At 49.1% G+C, this 22,452-nt stretch overlaps 1 protein-coding gene across 1 annotated transcript in view; it reads left to right on the top strand.

The window, feature by feature from the left end:
- Set1 (SET domain containing 1) overlaps window positions 1–22,452 on the top strand; it is a 95,206-nt gene that overhangs the window by 10,789 nt on the left and 61,965 nt on the right. The window contains exon 2 of the mRNA XM_068350914.1: window positions 19,472–19,630. Within this exon, the coding sequence (XP_068207015.1) occupies window positions 19,488–19,630 (143 nt within the window). The 5' untranslated portion in view covers window positions 19,472–19,487. The remainder of the gene's footprint in view (window positions 1–19,471; window positions 19,631–22,452) is intronic.

The raw sequence follows: 22,452 nt of genomic DNA, 5'->3' as shown, positions 1-22,452 counted from the left end.
GCGACGGAAGAAGTCTAGGCGGGATCTTTCTCTTTCAAGGGTTTCCTTGAAGAAGGAAAATTCCAAGGACTCTTCTCCCATTGCTAGAACCTCCTCCGAAGCTCCCGCTCAATCGGTCTTTCGTGAGAGGCCGTCGAGTGGTAGCGTAGGCCATTCTTTTATTGACCGACCTCGTGGTTCGGGAGAGGGAGTTGCCTCCCATAGCGAGGCAGCTCCTCCTGCTCCTCTGGGGGAGGATTTATCTGTTTCTGCTTCTGTTTATAATGATGATTTATTGCAGCTTTGGGCTTCCTTGGGGCTTAAGGGTTCTCCCTCCAGGGAAGCCCTGTTTGACTTGATCCAGTTGGGCGCAGCTGTCAAACAGTCGCTGGTGACAGCGGAGGTTGACCCTCTTGTCTATCGTTGACGTTGTTGTGGCAGAGGCTTCTGACTGGTCGGGTCAAACCCCTGCCTTGGGTGCTGATGTTGCTGAAGGCTCAGTTCCCCCCTCGGAACATCCTTCGAGGGAGGAGCTGAGTCCAACGTTCTCTCCTGCAGGTGATTCTCCCACTCGGGGGAGTTTACTGACAAAGACTCCTCTTCGGAGGACCGACGATGGTGTTCCTGCTCCCAGAGGATGTATCCGTCGCAAGGCTCGCCCTCCTCTTCGCCGTAGAGGTCTTCCTTCTCCCCACAAGGGAGTTAGGAGGCGCCTCTTCGTCTCCTCGCCCTCGACGTCCCCCGCAGAGGATCCTCCTTATCATGAGTCGACCGTTGCAGCCGCATCTCTGGACCTCTCTGCAGATCGTTCACGATCTCCTACGCCTGCCAGACCTGCTGACCCTCCTTCACCGTTCGTGGCAGCTGATGCGCAGTGGGCGCCCTCGCACCCCATTATCCAACGGGCACTGGTCCCTTCGGGGCTAAAGAGCTTGTCTCACAATGTGAGCAAGTCCCTTGAGTGCCAGGTTTTACCTGTGCGCCCACGATCTTCTGTGCGCTCGCGCGCTGCTACGCGCAAACCTTCTCCTGTTCTTGCTGTTAATGAGGGTCATCCTGTGCCGTATACTGTACAACGCGCCAGCGATCTCCTATGGCAGAGTCTACATGTCAGCGATCTCCTGTACACCAGCGCACATCTGCGCGCCCTACGTGCCTACGATCTCCAGCTCGCCAGCGAATTTCCCATGCGCGCCAGCGCTTAACTATGCGCCATCGCTCGCCCGCGCGCCCACGATCTTCGGATCTGGGCGTAGGAAGGAAGCCTCATCCTTCTCTTCTCGCCAGCGTTCACCTGCGCTCCCTCTCGTCAACCCTCGCCTACGCGCTATCGCGCTCAGTGACCTTCGCGCCCAGAGGTTCCAGCTCTTACCATGCGCACTTCCAGAGGTGGACGGGACACGACGCGCCCACGAGCAGTCTCCTTCACGCGCTTCTAAGCCTGCTGATCCTGCGCCCCATCTGTCATCTCCAGATAGCGCGCCTGCACGCCAGCGATCTCCGGCGCGCCCCATCGCTCTCCAGCACGCCCACGAGCCTGCTCGCAGAAGATCACCTGCGCGTCATCGCTTTCCTGTGCGCCATCGCTCGCCTGCACTCTGTCGTTCGCCTACGCGCCATCATTCTCCTGGTCGCCAAGACTCGCCCGGACCTCCTTCTCCGCGCGCACGCACACGTGCGCGAACCTGGGATTGTCCCATCGCGCGAATGCCAGCATGAGCCCAAGCGCGATTCCCTCCGGGTTTCGCAACGCGAGCTTCCTAGCAAGTCTTCTGGAGCGAGAGCAGTCAGGTCATCATCTTCATACACACACACACACGCAAGCGCAGAACAGCGCGCTCGCAGGAGGAGGGGAGGTCGTCAGAGAGGTCTAGGCACCAATCTTCTTCCTTTTCTTTTCAGGCAGGCCCTATGGTATCTACTCCGAAGGATCGCCCAATTCCCTTCTCTCGAGCGGGAGTCTCTGACACTTCGTCTGTCAGTAAGCAGCCATGGTTTGGGTCCCTTATCAGAGCTGTCGTTCAGGCTGTCAAGCCGGCCTTCGCTGATCTGGGTCTCAAACCAACGGCAGCTCCGACCCCACTGAAAAGGAAGAGAGGAGTAGAGATCGTGGTGACTTCTCCCAGGATTGAACTGGCTCCTAAGAAGTCTGTAAGGAAGGCTCCTTCCCCCCACCGACGATCTCTCCTTCTCCTGTGGACGAAGCTTTTCCGTCCTCAGGAGAATCTACCGAGATGAGACCTTCTTCCACCGCACCAATGGGAGAGACCCTACCGCGTGTAAGAGAATCGTCCCGTGTTGGGGCGGAGAAGAGCCCTCAGACTTTGTTGCTGGAGTCGTGCACCCCTCCTAGAAGGGAACCCTAGGACTCGAAGACTATCCCGAAATCTTCTTCCAGGATTTGACCAGAGCCAGCGAGACCCCAGGAGAATGTCCTCGTGTCCCCCCAAGTAGAGCATCTGGGTACAGGAGACTTTGCTGCCAGTTCTCCAGGAGGAGAGCAGCAAGAGTCAGAACATGCCTTCTGGCAAGTCTTAACTCTGATGAGGCATCTCAACGGGTTCAAGGACCTGGAGATCGCCCCTCGTGAGGGCAAGGACATGGTCCTGGACCGAGTCTTTGGCACTCAGAAACCCACTAAGGCCAGTGCGGGTTTGCCTTGGTCCCAAGGGATGAAGAGTGCCAGGGATAAGGTTGAAGGCCAGCTCTCCAAGCTCGCCTCCTCCAGCCGTTACACTGCTGGCAACAAGCTCCTTCCACCTCCTCGTTTCCTACAGAGGAGGTATTTTGAGATCATGGAGGAGTCTTGTTTAGCTCTTCCACTCCACCACTCTTTGGAAGAGCTTGCCAGGGGAGTCTCTTGAGAGGCTTCTTTGGAAGAGCTTGCCAGGGGAGTCTCTTGAGAGACTCTCCAGCCGGCAAGTGACATTTTCGGCAACAGAGATCCTGAGTTAGGAGAAGGTCGCAAAGTCTGCCATGCAGGCCACTTTGTGGCTGGATGTCTGGCTGGGGTCTCTGGGCATCCTGCTGCGATCTGAGGATCTGTCCAAGGAGAACACCAGAAAGGCCTTGGAGACCTTCCTCCTTTCAGGCACGCGCACCATTGATTTTCTGGCCCACCAAGTCTCAAACTTGTGGGCAAACTCAATCCTGAAGCGATGTGATGCGGTGACTGAGAGTTTCCACTCAAAGGTCCCAGCCGTGGATGTCTGCAAGCTCAGACACTATTCCCTCCTGGGAAAGAGTTTGTTTGAGCCCAAGGATGTGGAACAGGCAGCTGAGAGGTGGAGAAAATCGAACCAGGATTCTCTTCTCCAAAGGGCTCTTACAACAAAGCCCTACAAACCTCCAGCACCTCAACAACCTCGCCAGTCCAAGACGACGAAACCGGCAGCGGCAGCAAAGACGACGGTGTCCAAGCAGCAGCCCTTTCCTGTCAGACAAGAAGGGCAAAAAGTCTTCCAGGGGAGGCAAGAATCCTAGAGGGAGCGGCCGTGGCTGCAAACGCTAGGATTGGCAATCTCCTGCATGTCCACCAGTGGGGGGATGCCTAAAAAGTTGCGCGAACAGGTGGCAGCAACTCGGGGCCGATTCCTGGACAATCTCCGTGATCAGTCAGGGATATCGTGTCCCGTTCATATCATTTCAACCTCCCCTGACAGCGAATCCAGTGTCGTTGAGCTCCTATGCCATGGGATCGGCAAAGGGGCTAGCCCTACGGGCAGAAGTCGAGACCATGCTGAAGAAGGATGCTCTCCAGGAGGTCATTGACGGCTCCCCAGGCTTCTTCAGTTGACTCTTTCTTGTAAAGAAGGCGTCTGGGGGCTGGAGACCAGTCATCGACCTCTCAGCTCTGAACAAGTTTATCAAACAAACTCCGTTCAGCATGGAGACAGCAGACACGGTCAGACTTGCAGTGAGACTGCAAGACTTCATGTGTACACTGGATCTGAAGAACGCGTACTTCCAGATCCCAATCCATCCGTCTTCCAGGAAGTACTTAAGATTGAGCCTAGACAACAAGATCTACTAGTTGAAGGTGCTGTGTTTCGGTCTCTCCACAGCACCCCAGGTATTCACCAGAGTGTTCACCCTCATCTCTTCGTGGGGACACAGGATAGACGTCCGTCTCCTCCGTTATCTGGACGACTGGCTGATCCTGGCAGACTCAGAATCGACCCTTCTTCGACATCGAGACAAGCTTCTGGGAATTTGCCAAGATCTAGGGATCACGGTGAATCTCAAGAAGTCTTCTCTGCGTCCAACTCAACGACTGGTATATCTAGGCTTGATATTGGACACCAATCTCCACAAAGCCTTTCCATCAGACGACAGGATAGCAAGGCTGAGGAGGGTCGCAAATCCTTTCCTCAGACGAAAAGAGCTTCCAGCCCAATCGTGGTTACGTCTCCTAGGTCACCTTTCCTTCTTGGCCCGTCTAGTTCCAAACGGCCACCTGAGGATGAGATCCCTGCAATGGCAGCTCAAGTCCCGGTGGAATCAAGGCCACGATTCCTTAGACATTATGGTCCCTATGGGTCCTGCGGAACGGACGGACCTTCAGTGGTGGGTGACAGATAAAAATCTCCGAAAAGGAGTGGATCTTCTCGTCCTCCCCCCGGATTTGATGATGTTCTCGGACGCTTCAATAGAAGGGTGGGGGGCCGACATTCTGAACCACAGGACCGGTATAATATGACGCCCCGAAAATGGGAGACGTCTCTTTGTCGTCTCCGTATTGGTCACACTCGGTTGACACACGAGTTTCTGCTGAAGGGCCAACACCAACCGTATTGTGACGACTGTTTAGTACCTCTAACAGTAAGGCATTTGTTGACCGAATGCCCCAATTATATTCAACTTAAGGAATAGACATCTGTTTGAGGCTCGAGGTGAGGGTGGCAGGTTCATCCTTGCCAAGATTCTTGGAAATGATGTGTCCTACCATGCAAGTGGCATTTTTAGATTTATTTCAGAAGCAGGTCTTCTGAAAAATATTTAACTTTTATGATTTTAATTGAATACTCTATTATTTTTTATTTTATTTTATTTTTTATTTTTGTATACATAAATTAAATGTTACCGGCGTCAATGACCTTAGATGTCAGGATGCCTGAAAACTTTAAATCAATCAATCAATCAATCAATCAGGCCTATGGTCAGAATCAGAAAAGTGCCTCCACATAAATCTGCTAGAGATGAAGGCCCTCTACCTGGCCCTTCAACAGTTCCAACAGACCCTGGCGGATCACTCCGTGGTGGTGATGAGCGACAACACCATGGTAGTGGCTTACATCAACAAGCAGGGAGGTACCTTTTCACAACAGCTATCCCATCTTTCAGTAGAGATACTGAGATGGACCAAAGTCCACTTGATTCCACTATCAGCTCTCTTCATTCCAGGCAAAAGGAATGTGCTCGCCGACAGTCTGAGCAGTGCATCGCAGATAGTGAGTACCGTGTGCTCTTTGGATCCTCTAGTAGCCAACAAAGTCCGGACTTTGTGGGGTTCCCCGACGGTGGACCTGTTTGCGACAGCCTTGAACTTCAAGCTTCCGCTGTATTGTTCCCCAGTCCCGGACCCCAAGGCACTCTGGCAAGGTGCCTTCCAACAACGGTGGGACAACATCAACGTTTACGCCTTCCCACCGTTCTGTCTGATGAGAATGGTGCTCAACAAGACCAGAATATCGGTCAACCTGTCAATGACTCTAATAGCTCCGCTATGGCATCATGCAGAGTGGCTTCCGGACCTTCTGCAGCTCCTGACGGAACTCCCGAGAGAACTTCCTCTACGGCACGAGCTACTCAAGCAACCACACTGCAACATCTTCCACAAGGCCGTAGCATCGCTTCGGCTTCACGCCTGGAGACTATCCAGCATCTCCTCACAGAGAGAGGCTTTTTGCAACAAGTTGCGGAAAGGATGTCTCGGCACCTGCGAAAGTCATCTGCAGGGGTCTACCAGGCGAAGTGGAGAGTCTTCTGTGGTTGGTGTCGTGGAAGGGGTATCTCTCCCCTCGATGCCACTATTCCAGCAATAGCGGAGTTTCTTGTGTATTTGGCCTTCAGGCTGAAAGGAATGGACATTTCCTCCTCGCTGGAACTTTCTCTACTCATACAAAGCTACGAGCTTACCTGCCCTCAGTCGGAAGTGAGACCTCCTCCACGGAACGTGGTTCGAATCCTCAGGTCTCTTAATAGACCTCCGTTCGAACCATTACGCCAGGCTTCTGATCGTCACCTGACTTGGAAGACGGTGTTCCTACTCGCATTAGCCTCGGCCAAGCGAGTCGGCGAACTTCATGGTCTCTCGTACAACGTTGCCCATTCAAGGGATGGGGAGAGGTAACTTTCGGGTTCGTGGCTAAGACTCAAAATCCTGGGATTCCGGACCCACGGTTTGACTCCTTTCGGATTTCGAGTCTCCGTTCTGTAACAGATGACCCAGACCATCTCCTACTGTGGCCAGTAAGGAGGCTCTATCTTAAGAGAACAGCTGCAGCCCGTCCTTAAGTGCGAGCATTGTTTGTGAGCACAGGAAGGATGAAGAGGAGGGTCATTAAGAACACCATCTCAGCATGGATTTGCAGGGTCATCCACCTTTTCCTGAATCCAGACCCTCCTCCCTCACGTTGCCCAAGAGCACACAATGTCAGAGGCATCGCTACGTCCCTGGCATTCAAGAGAAACTACTCGGTGACGCAGGTTCTACAAGCTGGGGTCTGGAAGCGTCAAACGACCTTCACAGCCCACTACCTGCAGGACGTGACCCACAGGAGGCTCGATACATTCTCTATCGGCCCTGTGGTGGCTGCACAACAGCTGGTCTAAACCTCAGGCTCCTTAATGGACAGGTAGCAGAAGGTTGAGGGCATTGTTGCCCGGTTTTAGTCTGCATGAATGAAAAAGTATGCCTGAGGAGGGTCTTCATCCTCCCCTCTCTCGGGGAAACCAGCATCCTGGTTTCTCTGCACAGCTGACCTCAAACCACTGCAGGTAAACCATGCTTCCTTGTGTTCCTAGTATTAAGATAATACTGTCTCGTCCCCCATACCCTGACGAGGTGGTATTGGGAACGTCCTATTCTAGAATTCCATCTAAAGGATTCCAGGTCAACTTCCTAGGACGAGTCACACTTCATTCCTTCACACACAAGCCTATGTAGGCCGCACGTTCCTTGCAGAGCAAGAGATTTGCGAGGTGCACGGACTCCTTATCTCGAGTGCTACACACTCAGATTCTGAGTCCCCGGGCAAAGCCAAAGCCTGTAAGGCTGGGACTTACCACCATACGTAAGGGTTAAGTCACCCTATTTAAATAGCGTGGTTTGTATTTCAGTTACGGAGCAAATGACAAATTCGTAGATAATTTGTATTTTTCCTAACCATACAAACCTTAGCTATTTAATCATACTTGCCTGCTAGCCCTGTTCCCCGTGAAGTCCTATCTCTAAGCGAAGTGAATCAGACATTTTGATCCGCATGGGATCACCGTAATAGACGGACCTCGAATGTTGGGTGTCAGACGAGAACCATCGAAAGGGAGTGGATCTTCTCGTCCTTCCCTAAGATTTGATGCTCTTGTCAGATGTACAAAAAAAGGGTGGGGGCCCACATGCTGCACCACAAGACCTCAGGCCTCTGGTTAGAGTCAGAAGAATACCTCCACATAAATCTCTTGGAGATGAAGGCCGTCTTTCTGGCCCTTCAACAGTTTCACCAGTTCCTGGCAGGCCACTCAGTGGTGGTGTTGAATGACAACACCACAGTAGTGGCCTACATCAACAAATAAGGAGGTACCTTTTCGCAGCCCCTATCCCATCTTTCAGTAGAGATACTGGGATGGGCCAAGATTCACTCGATATCACTATCAGCACGCTTCATTCCAGGCAAGAGGAATGTGCTTGCCGACAATCTGAGCAGAGCATCTCAGATAGTGAGTACCGAGTGGTCTTTGGATCATCTAGTAGCCAACAAAGTCCTGACTTTGTGGGGTTCTCCGACTGTGGATCTTTTTGCAGTGGCCTTGAACTTCAGGCCCCCATTGTACTGCTCCCTAGACCCCATGGCTCTCTGGCAAGATGCATTCCAACAATGGTGGGACAACATTGACGTTTACGCCTTTCCCCCATTCTGTCTGATGAGGAGGGTACTCAACAAGGCCAGAAGATCCGTCATCCTCTCAATAACTCATGGCTCCGCTATGGTATCATGCAGAATGGTTTCCGAACCTTCTGCACCTCCTGACAGTCTCTCCAAGAGAGCTCCCTCTACGACACGATTAACTCGAACAACCACATGCTAACATCTTCCACAAAGCCGTAGCTTCGCTACCACTTCATGCATGGAGGCTGTCTTGCATCTCCTCACTCAAAGAGGACTTTCGCAACAAGTTGCAAGCAGGATGTCTGGATACCTGCGGAAATCATCAGCAGCAGTCTACCAGGCAAAGTGAAAGGTCTTCTGTGGTAAGTGTCATAGAAGGGTTATCCCTCCTCTCGATGCCACTATTCCAGCAATAGTGTAGTTCCTCTTGTATTTGCGCAAGGAAATAAGCCTATCAGTCTCGGCGGTTGAAGGCTATCGCTCAGCCCTAAGCCTAGCCCTTAGACTCAACGGAATGGATATTTACTCGTTGCTAGAACTTTTCCTACTTATACAGAGTTACGAACTTACCTGTCCTCAGTTTGAAGTGAGACCTCCTCCATGGAACATGGTTCAAGTTCCCAGGTCTCTAAAGAGACCTCCTTATGAACCTTTATGCCAGGCAACAGATCGCCACCTACTTGGAAGACGGTGTTCCTACTAGCTTTAGCTTCGGCCAAACAAATTAGTAAATTTCATGGTCTCTCATACGACATTGTCCATTCAAGGGGATGGGGAGAGGTAACGTTCGGTTTCGTTCCTGAGTTTGTAACCAAGACTCAGAATCCTGGAGTAGCGGATCCGGGATTCAACTCCTGGATTTCGAGTCTCCGCTCTGCAACTGATGACCTTGATCATCTCTTACTCTGCCCAGTGAGACGTTTGAGGCTGTACCTCAAGAGAACACCCGCAGCCCTTCCCCGTGTGTTTGCACTTTTTGTCAGCACAGGAAGGAACAAGAGGAGGGTCACTAAGAACACCATCTCTTCCTGGATTTGCAAGGTCATAGACCATTCCATGAAAGCAGATCCTCATCCCTCACATCGCCCCAAAGCCAACGATGTCGGGTGTAGCAATGTCTCTGGCTTTCAAAGAAACTTCTCTGCTACGCAGGTTCTATAGGCTGAGGTGTGGAAATGTCAAAATACTGTATGTTCACAACCCACTACCTGCAAGACGTGACCCAGAGGAGGCTCGATACGTTCTCTATCAGCCCTGTGGTGGCTGCACAACAGCTGGTATAATACCTCAAGCTCCTTATTGGACAAGTAGCAGAAGGTTGAGGGCACTAGTACCCGGTTTTAGTCTGGATGAATGAAAAGGTTTGACAGACTTGTTCTTTTTTTCACCCTCCCCTCTCCTGGGAAAAGCAACATCCTGGGTTCTCTGCATAAGGTGACCTCAAACCACTGCAGGTAAACCATGCTTCCTTATGTTCCTAGTATTAAGCTGATACTGTTGCATCCCCACACCCTGGCAAGGTGGTATTGTGAAAGTCCTGGTTACAACAGTTTTCTTACAAAGACGCTGAATAAATTTTACATGGACAGTCACACTTCTAAACATCTCAACACACAGCTTGCATAGGCCGCGGACCTTGTTTAGCAAGGTTTAGCGAGGTGCAGGGACTAGATATTTTTTGTACAAACTATTCTAAATAAGGAGTCCCCGGGTAAAGCCAAAAGCCAGTTTGGCAGGGACGTCCACCCTCCTAATGGGCGAGTCATCCCTAATAAATAGCATAGGTTTGTATTCCAGTTACGGAACAAATGACAAATTCGTATATAATTTGTATTTTTAACCCCCTCTAAAATTTTCATGGCTCGTCCTTTCAGCCTTGCTAAAAGTAACAATCCCTAGTAAATAGCTAAAGATTTGTATCGTAGGAAAAATATAAATTATCTCCGAATTTGTCATATACAAGATGTACGGATCCCTCACTGTTCACTGCATAGTGCACAAGGATGAGCATCCTGGGAAATGTTTCCATCCAGTGGGAACAGAGACTTCCTCCCACTTAAGGTAAGTCTCTTATGTAAAGGATGAAGGTTTGTATGTACAGGAACAAAGGACAAATATGGAAGTAATTTGAGTTTTTCCGAACTACTGTATACAAACTGAAGTCCTTTAATCCTTCCCATAGAAAAATCCGGCAGCAATCAAAGTCGTTTGTGCAGGGTTACTTCCCGTTTGTTATTTACTCTTTGTGAATTTGAATGGCATGTATTCCAGCTTAGATGTTGTCTATCCTACACAAAGGACTCATGATTGTATAGTTAAGAAAATAGGAATTACTTCCAAATATGTATTTCATTAATATTACTACTAATACTATTACTGCTGCTACTACTCCTACTTGGACAAGCAGAATGCTACAAGCCCAAAAGCTCCAACTGGGAAAATAGCCCCGTCATTAAAGGAAATTAGGGAATACAGTAGTCAATAAACAATATATAATTAATGAATAAAAAATATGAAATGTTTCAGGATCAGTAACAATATTAAGATAGGATAGATAGTTATATACAAGCTATAAAGAAAGACATGTCAACTTACTCAAAGAAAGGGATTTACAAAAAATGTTAACTGCTGAAGTTATACTGATTCAACTAACTAATTTGGGTGATTCCACAATCTGGTTACACAACTAAAATAAAACTTCTAGAATACTGCGTAGTATAATACCTTATGATGGAGAAGTTATGTCTTTTAGAATTAACTGCCTACCCAGTACTATGTTATGGATGGGAAGGTCTGAGTGCAATGGATGATCTGGATTATTAGAAATATGTAAGATGTATAAAAAAACTTAACTGAATTGAATTATGGTGCCAGAGATTAATATCCAAGTCAAGCATGAGCAATTTGATAGACCGTGAGTATCTACTCTACAAATAAAGATGAGAGTCAGCAGCTGAAGACCCGACAGGGGAACAATACTCAAAACATTGTAGAATGAATGAATTAAAACTTGTTCCGTAACCGAAATACAAACCACGCTATTTACATGGGGTTTTACTTTCGGCGTAGCTGAAATGACGAGCCATTAGAATTTCAACGAGGGTTAACTACCCCCGCGCTAGTTAGCAAGGGGGTAGGGGAGTGGTAGCTAGCTACCCCTCCCCCCCTCACACTGGTGAACTGCTTCACTTCACTTCTGGCTCAGGCGATGAGCAGACGTCTCTGCTTCGCCCTCTCATTGTTGACAGCCTTGATTTTTTGCTTTTTCTTTCAGCTTGTGTGCTTGAAGTTGGCCTCTTCCTTTCTTCCCATCATGCGGAAGGGCCCTGGACTCCCCGACCGCCCTTGTGGAACTTTCATGTCGGCGGTCGAGACGGACCCTCACTCCTTATGCCCGCATTGTCGAGGTCAACGGTGTTAAAGCGATAATACATGTAGTGAGTGCAGGGAGTGGCCTACCTCCCAGTGGGAGAGGTTTGCCCGGCGGCATAAGAAGAAGCCTAAGCGGGACCGTTCTCCTTCAAGGGTTGCCTTGAAGAAGGAAGACTCCAGGGACTCTTCTTCCGCCGCCCGAACCTCCTCCAAAGCTCCCACTCGTTCGGTCTCTCACGAGAGGCCGGTGAATGGTAGCGCAGGCCCTTCATTTGTTTCCCAATCTCGGGGTTCGGGAGAGGGCGTTGCCTCCCATAGCGAGGTAGCTCCCCCTCCTGCTCCGGGGGAGGGCATTGATTCTGTTGATGACCATGTGACTAACGATGATCTCTTACAGCTTTGGGCCTTAAGGGCTCCCCCTCAAAGGAAGCCCTGTTTGACCTGATCCAGTTGGGTGCAGCTGTCAAACAGTCGCCGGTAATAGCGGAGGTAGATCCTCTGTCTATTGTCGACGTTGTTGTGGCAGAGGCTTCCGACGGTTCGGGTCAAACCACTGCTATGGTTGCTGTTGTTGCTGAAGGCTCAGTTCCCCCCTCCGAACACCCTTCGAGGGAGAAGCTGGGCCCAACGGTCTTACCTGCGGGTGACTCTCCCCCTCGGGGGAGTGCACTGACAGAGACTCCTCTTCGGAGGACAGACGATGGTGTTGCTGTGCCTCGAGGTCGTCTTCGCCGTAAGGCTCGCCCTCCTCTTCGCCGGAGAGGCCTTCCTTCTCTCTACAAGGGAGTTAGGAGGTGCCTCTTTGGATCTTCGCCTTCGACTTCCCCCACAGAGGATCCTCCACGTCGAGAGCAGACCGTTGCAGCTGCTTCCTTGGACCTCTCCGCAGATCGTTAACAATCTCTGACGCCTGCCAGACCTTCCAGTCTTCCATCCCCGTTCCTGGACGCTGATGCGCAGTGGGCGCCTACGCACCCCGTTGTCCAACGGGCACCGGTCCCTTCGGGGCAAGAGGGCTCTTCCCACAATGTGAGTGAGTCTCTCGAGCGCCAGGTCTTACCTGCGCGCAGTCCTAGAGGTTCCTTAGCTAGCGCACAGGTCCCTCTGGACTCGCTGTACTCGGCCGATCTCCTGAGTCTTGCCGTAGATCTCCTGCTCGCCCACGCTCACCTACGCGCCAGCGCACTTCTGTTCCTGCTACGCGCAATCGGTCTCCTGAGCATCCACGATCTCCTGCTCGTCAGCGCACAACGGCTCGCCTTGTTCCTGATGAGCGCCAACGTTCGCCTGCGCGCCCAGATCTCTGGATCTGGGCGCAGGCAGGGACACTGTCGCTCCGCCTCCTCGCCGACGTTCGCCTACGCGCCAGCCATCGCGCGCGCACATATAAGCCAGCCCGCGTTCCTGCGCGGCGCGCCCACGAGATGTCTCCTGGGCCCGCCCACGAGCGTTCGGCATTGCGCACTTCCTCGCCCTCTGGTCCTGCGCCCCAGTTGGTTCCTTCTGATTGCGCAGCTGTGCGCCAACAACCTCCTACGCGCCCGCGCGATCTTTCGCCTACGCGCCCCCGCACCGGATCGCCACAGGTCGCCGACACGCCCACGTGCCGGATCGCCACAGGTCGCCGACACGCCCACGCGCCGGATCGCCACAGGTCGCTGACACGCCCACGCGCCGGATCGCCACAGGTCGCCGACACACCCACGCGCCATCGCTCGCCAACTCGCCACCGATCGCCCTTGCAGCCATGCACACCCTCACCTGCGCGCCCATGTGCACCTTCGCCTGCGCGCCCTCTCGCCCCTGCGCCTTCATCTCTGCGCGCACGCGTGCCCACGTTCCCCCGCGCGCGAACCAGCGATCCAACCATCACGCGAGCGCCAGCGATTCCCGCCAGGTTTCGCAGCGCACCCAACCGTGCAAGTCTTCGGGGACGCGTGCTTCCAGATCCTCGTCTTCGCGATCTCCACCCCGCAAGCGCAGAGCTACGCACGTCCAGGAGCAGGAAGAATCTTCAGAGAGGTCCACGCAACATTCTTCTTTTCAAGCAGTCCCCATAGCATCCACTCCTAAGGATCAGCCGATCCCCTTCCCTCCAGCGGGTGTTGCTGACACTGCGTCGGTCAGCCGCCAGCCTTGGTTCGGCTCCCTAATCAAAGCGGTGGTGCTGGCGATGAAGCCATCCCCCGCTGATTTGGGAGTGAAACCAACGGCACCCGCGTCCCCGCTGAAGAGAAGGAGAGGAGTGGACTTCGTGATTACTTCTCCCAGGGTTAAGTTGGCTCCCTAGAAGACCGTCTGGAAGGCCCCTTCCCCTTCGCAGACGTTTTCTCCTTCCCCTGTGGATGAAGCCTTTCCGTCCTTAGGAGAATCCAGCAAGGGGAGGCGTTCTCCCACGGCACCGATGGGAGGAACCCCACCTCGAGGAAGAGAACCGTCTCGCGTGGAGAGGAGCCCACAGACTTCTTTGCTTGAGTCCTGTATCCCGCCCAGGAGGGAACCTAAGGACTCGAAGACTGTTCCTAAATCTTCCACCCGGATTTGACTGGAGCTACCGAGACCCCAGGAGAACGTCCACGTATCTCCCCAAGTAGAGCTACTGGGGACAGGAGACCTTGCTGCCAGTCCACAAGGAGGAGAACAGCACGAGTCAGAGCATGCCTTCTGGCAGGTCCTGAGTCTGATGAGGCAACTCAATGGATTCAAGGACCCCGAGACCACCCCTCGCGAAGGCAAGGACACAGTTCTGGACCAAGTCTACGGTACCCCGAAGCTTCCAAAGGCCAGCGCGGCTCTGCCCTGGTCCCAGGGAGTGAAGAGTGCCAGAGACAAGGTTGAGGGCCAGCTCGCCGAACTCGCCTCCAGCCGTTCCTCTGCGGGGAACAAACTCCTCCCACCTCGTGTACAGCAGAGGAGGTACCTCGAGATCATGGGGGAGTCTTGTTTAGCTCTTCCCCTCCACCACTCCGTGGAAGAGCTCTCTGCGGGGATTTCTCTCGAGAAACTCTCCGCCCGGCAGGTGACATTCTCAGCTACGGAGATCCTAAGCCAGGAGAAGATTGCTGAGTGTGCTATGCAGGCCACTTCGTGGCTGGACATCTGGCTGGGGTCTCTGGGCATCCTGTTGCGATCCGAGGACTTGTCCAAGGAGAGCACCAGGAAGGCCCTTGAGATTTTCCTCCTCTCGGGCACGCGCTCCATGGAGTTTTTAGCTCACCAAGTCTCGAACTTGTGGGCAAACTCGATCCTAAACGTCGGGATGCCGTGACCGAGAGGTTCCACTCAAAAGTCCCAGCCGTGGATGTCAGCAGGCTCAGACACTCCTCCATCCTTGGAGAGAGTTTGTTCGAGCCTAAGGATGTCGAACGGACAGCTAAGAGGTGGAGGAAGTCGAATCAAGATTTGCTCCTCCAAAGGGCCCTTACATCTCGGCCCTACAAGCCTCCAGCCCCTCAACAACACACTCAGCAGCCTCGTCAGTCTAGGACATCGAGACAGGCTCCGGCAGCAAAGGCCAAGGTGTCTAAGCAGCAGCCCTTTCCTGTCAAGGACAAGAAGGGCGGAAAGTCCTCCAGGGGAGGTAAGAATCCTAGGGGGAGTGGCCGAGGCCGTAAACGCTAGGATTGGCAATTCCCCTACATGTCCACCAGTGGGGGGATGCCTACAAAGTTGCGCGAACAGGTGGCAGCAACTCGGGGCTGATTCCTAGACGATCTCTGTGATCAGCCAAGGATATCGCGTCCCATTCATAACATCTCTTCCTCCCCTGACAGCGAATCCAGCGTCGTTGAGCTCCTATGCCATGGGATCGGTAAACGGGCTAGCCCTTCAGGCAGAAGTCGAGACCATGCTCAAGAAGGTTGCTCTCCAGGAGGTCGTCGACGGCTCCCCAGGCTTTTTCAGTCGACTCTTTCTTGTAAAGAAGGCGTCTGGAGGCTGGAGACCAGTCATCGACCTCTCAGCTCTGAACAAGTTTGTCAAACAAACTCCGTTCAGCATGGAGATAGCAGACACGGTCAGACTTGCAGTGAGACCGCAAGACTTCATGTGCACTCTGGATTTGAAGGACGCGTACTTCCAGATCCCAGTCCATCCGTCTTCCAGGAAGTACTTGAGATTCAGCCTAGACAACAAGATCTACCAGTTCAAGGTGCTGTGTTTCGGTCTCTCCACAGCACCTCAGGTGTTCACCAGAGTGTTCACCCTGATTTCCTCGTGGGCACACAGGATCGGCATCCGTCTCCTCCGCTATCTGGATGACTGGCTGATCCTGGCAGACTCGAAGTCGACCCTTCTTCGACACCGAGACAAGCTTCTGGGGCTTTGCCAAGATCTAGGGATCATGGTAAACCTCGAGAAGTCTTCTCTGCTTCCAACTCAACGACTGGTATATCTAGGCATGATATTAGACACCAATCTCCACAAAGCCTTTCCATCTGACGACAGGATAGCAAGGCTGAGGAGGGTCACAAGACCTTTCCTCGGACGGGAAGCCCTTCCAGCCCAATCTTGGTTACGTCTCCTTGGTCACCTAGCCTCCCTGGCCCGTCTAGTTCCGAACGGCCACCTCAGGATGAGATCCCTACAACGGCGGCTCAAGTCCCGTTGGAATCAAGGCAACAATTCCCCGGACACTCTGGTCCCCATGGGACCTGCGTAATGGACGGATCTGCAGTGGTGGCTGACTGACGAAAACCTTCGAAAGGGAGTGGATCTTCTCGTCCCCCCCCCCCCACCCCCCCCCACCCCCGGATTTGATGCTGTTCTCGGACGCGTCAAAAGAAGGGTGGGGGCCCACGTTCTGAACCAGAGGATCTCAGGCCTATGGTCAGAATCAAAAAGGTGCCTCCACATCAACCTGCTAGAAATGAAGGCCGTCTACCTGGCCCTTCAACAGTTCCAACAGGTCCTGGCAGGCCACTCCATGGTGGTGATGAGCGACAACACCACAGTAGTGGCTTATATCAACAAGCAGGGAGGTACCTTTTCACAACAGCTATCCCATCTTGCAATAGAGATACGGAGGTGGACCCTAAGTCCACTCGATTTCACTATCAGCTCGCTTCATTCCGGGCAAAAGGAATGTGCTCGCCGACAGTCTGAGCAGAGCATCTCAGATAGTGAGTACCGAGTGGTCTTTGGATCATCTAGTAGCCAACAAAGTCCTGACTTTGTGGGCTTCTCCGACAGTGGACCTCTTCACAACGGCCCTGAACTTTAGGCTCCCGTTGTATTGTTCCCCTGTCCCAGACCCCAAGGCTCTCTGGCAAGATGCATTCCAACAACGTTGGGACAACATTGACGTTTACGCCTTTCCCCCGTTCTGTCTCATGAGGAGGGTACTCAACAAGGCCAGAATATCGGTCAACCTTTCAATGACCCTCATAGCTCCGCTATGGCATCACGCAGAATGATTTCCGGACCTTCTGCAACTCCTAACGGAGCCCCCAAGAGAACTCCCTCCACGACACGATCTACTTAAACAACCACATGCCAACATATTCCAGAAAGCCGTAGCCTTGCTATGACCTCACGCCTGGAGACTATCCAGCATCTCCTCTCTCAGAGAAGATTTTCGCAACAAGTTGCGATCAGGATGTCTGGACACCTGCGGTCTACCAAGCAAAGTGGAAAGTCTTCTGTGGTTGGTGTCGTGGAAGGGGCATCTCTCTTCTCGATGCCACTACTGTATTCCAGCAATAGCGGAGTTCCTCGTATATATGCGTGAAGAAATGCGCTTGTCAGTCTCGGCGGTAAAAGGCTATCACTCAGCCTTAAGCCTCGCCTTTAGACTAAAAGGAATGGACATTTCTTCATTGCTAGAACTTTCCTTACTCATACGGAGTTATGAACTTACCTGTCCTCAGTCTGAAGTGAGACCTCCCCATGGAACGTGGTTCGAGTTCTCAGGTTTCCTAAGAGACCTCCCTATGAACCATTACGCCAGGCAACAGATCGTCATCTAACTTGGAAGACAGTGTTCCTGCTAGCTTTGGCTTCGGCCAAACGAGTCAGTGAACTTCATGGTCTCTCATATGACATCGCCCATTCAAGGGGATGCGGAGAGGTAACGTTCAGCTTCGTCCCTGAGTTTATTGCTAACACTCAGAACCTGAGAGTAGTGGACCCATGATTCGACTCCTGGATTTTGAGTCTTCGTTCTGTAATAGATGACCCTAATCATCTCTTACTCTGCCCAGTGAGGAGTTTGAGGCTGTACCTTAAGAGAACAGCCGCAGCCCATCCTCGTGTGCCTGCACTCCTCATCAGCACAGGAAGGACCAAGAGGAGGGTCACCAAGAACACAATCTCAGCATAGATTCGCATTGTCATAGACCATGCACTGAATCCAGACCCCCTCCTTCACTTCGCCACAGAGCTTATGATGTCAGGAGCGTAGCTACATCCCTGGCATTCAAGAGAAACTTCTCAGTGATGCAGGTTCTTCAGGGTGGGGTGTGGAAACGTCAAACTACGTTCACATCCCACTACCTGCAAGACGTGACCCACAGGAGACTCGATACGTTTTCTATCAGTCCTATGGGGGCTGCACAACAGCTGGTTTAAAACCTCAAGCTCCTTATTGGACAAGTAGCAGAAGGTTGAGGGCATTGTTACCCAGTTTTAGTCTGCATGAATGGAAAGGTTTGACTGGCTCTCATTCTTTTCTTCATCCTCCCCTCCCTTGGTGAAAGCAGCATCCTGGGTTCTCTGTACAAGCTGACCTCAAACCACTGCAGGTAAACCATGCTTCCTTGTGTACCTAGTATTAAAACCACTGTAATACTATTGTGTCCCCATACCCTGACGAGATGGTATTGGGAAAGTCTTGGATACAACAGTTTTTCCTTCTGAAGACTCAAAATAACTTTACCTGGATGGTCACACTTCTATATATCTCAACACAGCTGGCGTAGGCCGCGGACCTTGCGTATTAAGGTTTTAGCGAGGTGCAGGGTCTCCTTATTTTTGAGTGCTGACATGCTCAGATAAGGAGCCCCGGGTAAAGCCAAAAGCCAGATTGGCAGGGATGTCCATCCTTCCTAATGGGTGAGTCACCCCTAATAAATAGCGTGGTTTGTATTTCAGTTACGGAACAAATGACAAATCTGTAGAGAATTTGTATTTTTCCTAACAATACAAACCTTAGCTATTTATACAAACTTGCCCGCCAGCCCCATCCCCCTTGAAGTCCTACCTTCAAGCAAAGTGAGCTAATTCACAGGTGTGGGAGTGGTAGCAAGCGCGTAGTTAACCCTCGCTAAACTTTAATGTCTCGTCACTTCAGCTACGCCGAAAGTAATACCCCTAATAAATAGCTAAGGTTTGTATCATTAGGAAATATACAAATTATCTACAAATTTGTCATTTTACAGTCAAGAATTACATCTAAAATTTTGAATAAGTTCTATATAGTTAAGAAGACATCGGCAATGCAAATATTTGAATGTTGAGGAGCCATTGCCCTTGAACTACTTACAATCATACAGTATGGAACTTTGAATTTTGTTTGGGTTCAACATCATGCCCCCTAATTTTCACCATACATTATGCTAATTTTAGCTAGATCTCTACAAAGATTCAGCATCCTCAGATCTACATTCAGTAGTTGGAGCTGATACAAAGAGAGTAACATCATCAGCATATGCAGTTAGCTTGTAAGTTTGAAAGCGGGGGCCTCAGGATTAACACAGTCAGAGGCATCACTAAAATCAAGGCCAATCATATGACTATCTTGATCACAATCAATGGATTTCTGTACAGCATGGGAAATTATAGAAGGGCATCCTTTTATATATAATTTATTTGAATAAATATAGAATTATAAGCTAATTTATTCCTATTAAAGAGGAAAAGTTTTCCAAACCCAATTTTTCTTCAGTTGCTGTGAATTGTGGGATGACACTCGGAAGTTTGTAGGTTGTACTAATTCTAGATAGTTTGTATCGTATTCCACAAAAACCTGTCCCATGCAACTACTGAGACTATAATGAATTTTTCCTTAATTGCAGGTGTGTAGAAGGTGCTATGGATCAGCGTCCCTGCACTCACCACCCCCCACAGCGTGCTGGTCCTCCAAAACATGGGCCACCTCCGGCTCATCCACCGAAGAGAAATTACAAGTTGCTTATTGATCCAGTACTTGTAAATGGAGCTAGTAAACTGTATAGGTAAGTTTATCAAGGTTCAAGCCCTTTCCTGCCTTGTCTATGAAAGAGTACATTAGCCTGCTGTGCCTTGTCAAATGTGGCACCCCCCAACTTAAACCTTATCTTTCATTTATTACCCTTATTTAGTTGGATTAAAGTTGTCTTTTAAAAAAAGCAAAGATGCCTTTGCATTCTAAAGTTTTATTTTTTTTTATTTTTAGGCTGTAGGATTTTAGATCTCAATTAAGCTTTTTTCTTTTGCCATATTGCTTTTATCTTTTTAACCCTTGAGAGAAAAATATGATTTACTTGGCACCTGCCAAAGTCATCAATGCTGACTTAAAGTGAATTGTCTGATCAGCTATTGCTGGAAGGGGATTTTTTTTTTTTTGCAGAAATTTTAACTTCTTTGTTGTTTCACCTCTTAATAATTCTTTATTTTTCATACTTTATGTATATCATTACAAGGAAAGCATAAGTTTCATATTATGCAGTTGATGATTTTATTTCTGTTGACTGTTACCTTTTGGTATATCTTTGCTCTAATGCTCTGAATTTGTATTGGCCTTGGTTTCTTTTTATTATTTTATGGGCATGGAACTTGTAGGTTCCTTTATACCTTTTGCTTTTTCTTATCCTATGCCTCTGATCAGTATTTTTGGAAGGCAATAAGGTTGTCTTTTATTTGTGTGCCTTTAGTTTCATGCATTCTAATTAGTATGTATATGATATGATGTTCTGCCTAGTTCCATTGACCACGTTGTTGAGGTTGCCAATGAATCTTTTTACAAAGTATTAGATTGCTCTTTCCTCAGGTAAGGTTACACTATGAAGTCGACCCAAGACAAAGGATGGATGAGATGAGACACTCCAGAAGGACATTTTGCCCGAGTAACAAGAAACCGCAGTGGAAATGGGATCTATAGCCTTTTGATAGTTTTCAGTCTATATTCATTGCTGTGAGTCATCTACATAAAGTTTGCAGTTACTACTGTACTCTTTACAAGAGTTGTTCTTACCAGCATTGCTGTGTATATCTACAATGTTTGCTGCACCCCAACTATGGTATACACAGTCTCAATACTGGTTTCTCCTTATTTGGGATTTGAGCACTTGGACAAGGGACTGAGTGTGTTGACTACCCCATTTGGCAGTGTATCTAGTTATATCAGCACAACTAGGAAGGATTTTCAGCTATAAATCATTGATGGCTCAATCACAGCTAAAGGGGCAGGGTCAGCAGTGTTTTTTTTTCTCCCTAAGGTCTGGAGGTTGGATGGCAACAACAAAGACCGAATGACACTGGACTGGGATCTGATGACATGGGACAAAGTATGGACACCTTAACAATTTCTCAGTCAAAACATGGGCTATTTACTGGGCTTTTCATCTCTAATTGAATTGGGGTCTCTAATTATTTGAAATAAAATGAGTAGCCTTAAGTTCTGGAGCTTTAGCAGCTCTTAGTTAAGTCCATAATAAATAATGACTTAAAAGTGTCTTCTTCTCTTTTTTTTTTGATGGTGGTTGAAAATTCTATGGCTTTTTTAAATGACCTAATCTAACAACCTGTATGATAAGTCATTTCGGTAATAGTTGTGGTTGATAAGAAAATAATGGTATTGAAAGTGTATTTTAAAATTTGGGAAAGATAACTTGGCATAATGAAAAACAGAAGACCAGACAAAGGAATAGTTATCTAAAAAATAAATGTGATGATTTGATAGTTGTGAATGAATGAAATAAAATAGTATCAAGAATGATATACAATATTCCAGATACATAGCCATATGAACCAAATTTTTGAACATAGAAACAATCTTATTTTAGGGCTGATTGTTTGGTGATCTTCAAAATTGCTAATACCTGTTGAAGAGGATGCTATTGCATGTTACCAAGAGATGAAAGTTGAGTCATTTGACTTCAAGGTATTTTAAAGCTGACATTTGTTTCTCAGATGCAACAAATAATAAAGTGAATTGTATCATATTCCCTGAACAAAAGGCGTTATAATTGTATACGTTCTCTTGAAATATGAAAATAGCTCTAGTTTTCCGAACCTTATTAGGACCTGTATCAGAAGATAATCATGTACATTACTTGAATAAATTTTCTGTAAGCCTATATTTTTTCCTATCCATAATGTGATTTTTAAAGTATTGGCAAAATGATAGAAAATGTTTCAATATGATCTACACATACACTTGTGTTTTCATAATCAAAAATTGAAGACGAAAGTTTTGCCATCTGAGAGTTGATACAGTACTCTGGTGAATGATGATTTTGATGAGGAGAATAAATAAAGAATATTTATTTTATATCTTTTTTTTTATCAATAGAAAATTTAAGATATCCATAGAGGATAATAGGTTTAAATACATTACATAGTACAAATCTTGGTATCTGTGTATTTTATGTAGTTTCAATAGTAATTTGATGTTGCTTTATAAAGAATTTGTTCTTGCCTTTTTTGAACTACACCACATTCATGGAAGTTTGCTTGTACCTGTAGTGTTTGGTGTGTCACTATGTGCTGTCTCACAATACTTCAGAGACAAGTATCCAGCCAAATAATATCAATCAGTTGCCAATACTAAAGTGACAAAATGTAAACCTGGAAAGATGATAAGAATAATGAGTAGCACTGTATCATGAAGTAACTGTTCTTTGGAGAGTAAGCAATCAAAGCAAAGCATTCGAGAAGAATGCAAATGTCGCTTGTAGTAAACAATCCAATAGACCCAAGTAAAAGACAGTTTAAAATAAATACTGTATGACGATTAACGTTTGTTTCGTTAGTACTTAAAACGGTTAGTTCTCTACAAGTAAAGCATAATTTTATA

The sequence above is a fragment of the Palaemon carinicauda genome, chromosome 27 (genome assembly GCF_036898095.1).
Source record: "Palaemon carinicauda isolate YSFRI2023 chromosome 27, ASM3689809v2, whole genome shotgun sequence".
NCBI lineage: Eukaryota > Metazoa > Arthropoda > Malacostraca > Decapoda > Palaemonidae > Palaemon > Palaemon carinicauda.
Note: the sequence above shows the minus strand (reverse complement) of the source record. Positions and strands in the feature narration are given on the sequence as shown.